This window comes from Austrofundulus limnaeus, unplaced genomic scaffold (assembly GCF_001266775.1).
Source record: "Austrofundulus limnaeus strain Quisiro unplaced genomic scaffold, Austrofundulus_limnaeus-1.0 Scaffold777, whole genome shotgun sequence".
Classification (NCBI taxonomy): Eukaryota; Metazoa; Chordata; class Actinopteri; order Cyprinodontiformes; family Rivulidae; genus Austrofundulus; species Austrofundulus limnaeus.
The window spans coordinates 41516-44192 of record NW_013953179.1 but is presented as its reverse complement, the minus strand read 5'-3'; the positions used below and the strand labels follow the sequence as shown (position 1 = coordinate 44192).

At 37.7% G+C, this 2677-nt stretch overlaps 1 protein-coding gene across 1 annotated transcript in view; it reads right to left on the bottom strand.

Moving 5' to 3' along the window:
* Positions 1-430: 430 nt before the first annotated feature.
* Positions 431-2677, bottom strand: part of LOC106532484 (voltage-dependent P/Q-type calcium channel subunit alpha-1A) — a gene marked incomplete at both ends in the record, with an annotated part of 31374 nt that continues 29127 nt past the window's right edge. Inside the window, 1 exon segment of the mRNA XM_014028540.1 lies at positions 431-514. Within this exon segment, the coding sequence (XP_013883994.1) occupies positions 431-514 (84 nt within the window).

Below are 2677 nucleotides of genomic sequence, written 5' to 3'. Positions count from 1 at the left end.
AGGAACCAACTTTCTATCTAAACTTTTCAAGCAGGTCATGCAGACTCTTGGGATTAAACATGTTGTGTCAAGTGCTTATCATCCTGAGTCACAAGGAGCCTTAGAACGCTGGCACCAGACATTCAAGGCTATGTTGCAGAAATACTGCTTGGAGACTGGAAACGATTGGGATGAAGGAGTTCCACTGATGNCTAACTAACTAACTAACTAACTAACTAACTAACTAACTAACTAACTAACTAACTAACTAACTAACTAACTAACTAACTAACTAACTAACTAACTAACACGTCCTGTTTTGTTCAGCTCATTGTGTTGTTACCATGTGAAAAGTGCATGTTACAGGAGTGTGCTGGATTATCCAGAAAGGTGGGAACGTGTTTTACAGACAGAAGGATGGAGGATTTTACCCTGAGAGTACACCCAGCACCAGGTTGAGCATGAAGAAGGAGCCAATGATGATGAGGGGGATGTAATACATCCAGTTCCAGGTGCTGCCCTCCACATCATTACTCTGAAAGAGACAGCCACATTACTATTTATGTCAGGTTTAAAATTAGGCTTGATTTATTACCCTGCTACCTTTGAAACTGATAAAACCTAGACATGATCCAAATATAGACTTCGAACAAGCTTTGCATTTTAGAGCTCAGATACTTAACTCTATCATTTCATCAATGAAAGAAACAGTGTTTCTCAGTCTAGACCAGGTTCGGTTGACTCTGTCATAAATCTTCAGCAACAGCAACAATTTTTTTTTCTGTCAGGATGAAGTTGTCATCCAGAAATAGTGGAAAAGATTTTTAAAATGGCTTTCTTACCCATTGAAAGTTTGTAAAATCTAATTCATTTTGCACATTATGAACATGATGCACATGTCTGTACATTAATGCTATGTTACTATATTCTTGTTAAAGGCACTCATTGCAAAAGCAATGTTAGTAATTTAATTTGCACAATATTTTTTTTCATATAAATTTTGTAAAGTAAAGTAAAGTTTTATTTATATAGCACCTTTCACAGAAATAAATTCACAAGGTGCTGTACATTCTGGGGAGGGGGAGGGGGCAGTTAAGAAACACCCATTCAAGAAGACATACAAGACAAACATGGGGGAACAGGTGAAACAGGTCATGCAGCAAACACAGTTGCGCTACCTTTAACAACAGAAAAACTAAAAACCACACAAGGGAAGATGAGGAAAAAACAAAACAAAACATCATATTATATCAACAATGTGACACACTATGGTGTTTATAAAATAAAAAAGAAAACTATAAGCAAAATTTGTGACCAAATGTCAAATATAAAGTGATTGTTTATCTAAGGAAGTTGTAAAACGAATGAATATACTTAGCCTGGTAAAAACCAGCCCCTTGTTCTATGCTTTGCTTTGAATACAGAAGGTCTGGATTATCGGCTATTGAGAAACAATTGCTTGCTGGAGGCATGGACTCTACTGAAGTTTAAAACAACTGGATCTGATTTTACCCAAAAGCTCACTTTTAGCTGTGACGTTTGTAGTGCACCAGCTCAATGCTGAAGGAAGCTAAGCTAAGAAGCTAACCAGAAATTGCGTGTGCTGTAAACAACCATCCCCTACTGGGAAGAGAGAAGTACCAAGCTGAATGAGATGGTTGTAAATGAGCGCTGCATGCTTTGTGAGACACATTTAATTAAATTTGGAAGCCTTGTCAACACGGACTGGCTTCATTCACTTCCTGCCATTGCTAAACCACAGGCAGACTCAAAAACAACACAGGAAGTTCAATTCATTGTTAAAACTCCTCTTCTGTTCACTGAATGGCCCTGTTTGAAATCCTATCGGAGATAGGAGTCTTTGTGGAGCTCCACTACCCTGACTTTTATTATTTTTTTTACTCAAACAAGACATTTCCTCATCAGGATAATAGAGATCAAATATATTTCTAAATAATATTTTCCAATTGCATCTACTGAACTTTTTAAAATCTGTTTTGCTATGTAAATATATTGATTGTGATTTGGCAAAAGAACAACAGTAATAATAATAATATTACTTGGTCATTATAATGCAAAAAAATATATAAAAAAAGACAGGCGAACAATGAAACATGATGTAAACCTTTCCTATAATGGAAAAGAGCTAACAGGGAAACAAAGCACACATTTTATAAGGTTTTAGAACCACTTTTTTTTAGTGAAAGATCAAGAAGCAGATGTTGTGTGTTTGTATTCAGACTCTAACACATGCGATCAATCTTTGTACTGAAGAGAATGTCAAAACAGCAGCTCGAAGTCTGACATGCTACTCTTGTTTGTGTCACTAAATAAACTCAGCTAACAGTGGCAGAAATCAGCACACTGAGGAAATGTTTTCATGACTCCATGTGACATACGTACAAATCCGTCAGCTGATCGCTGGCTGCCTGTGTGCATGTGCTGAATTTATCACTACATGCCACAATACAAGCCGCCACTTCTCTATTAAACTTTCATTGGTTTCCTCCTGACTGCTTGTGTGAGAGTGGAAGTCAGCCTTCATCCATCAGAAAAGATGTTAAATATAGAGCGAGGTGGCCCAGAATAGAGATGAGAGAGAGAGAGAGAGAGAGAGAGAGAGAGAGAGAGAGAGAGAGAGAGAGAGAGAGAGACCCTGCCTCTGAGAACAAAGCGGTCGGAGCTCGTTAAACCCGGT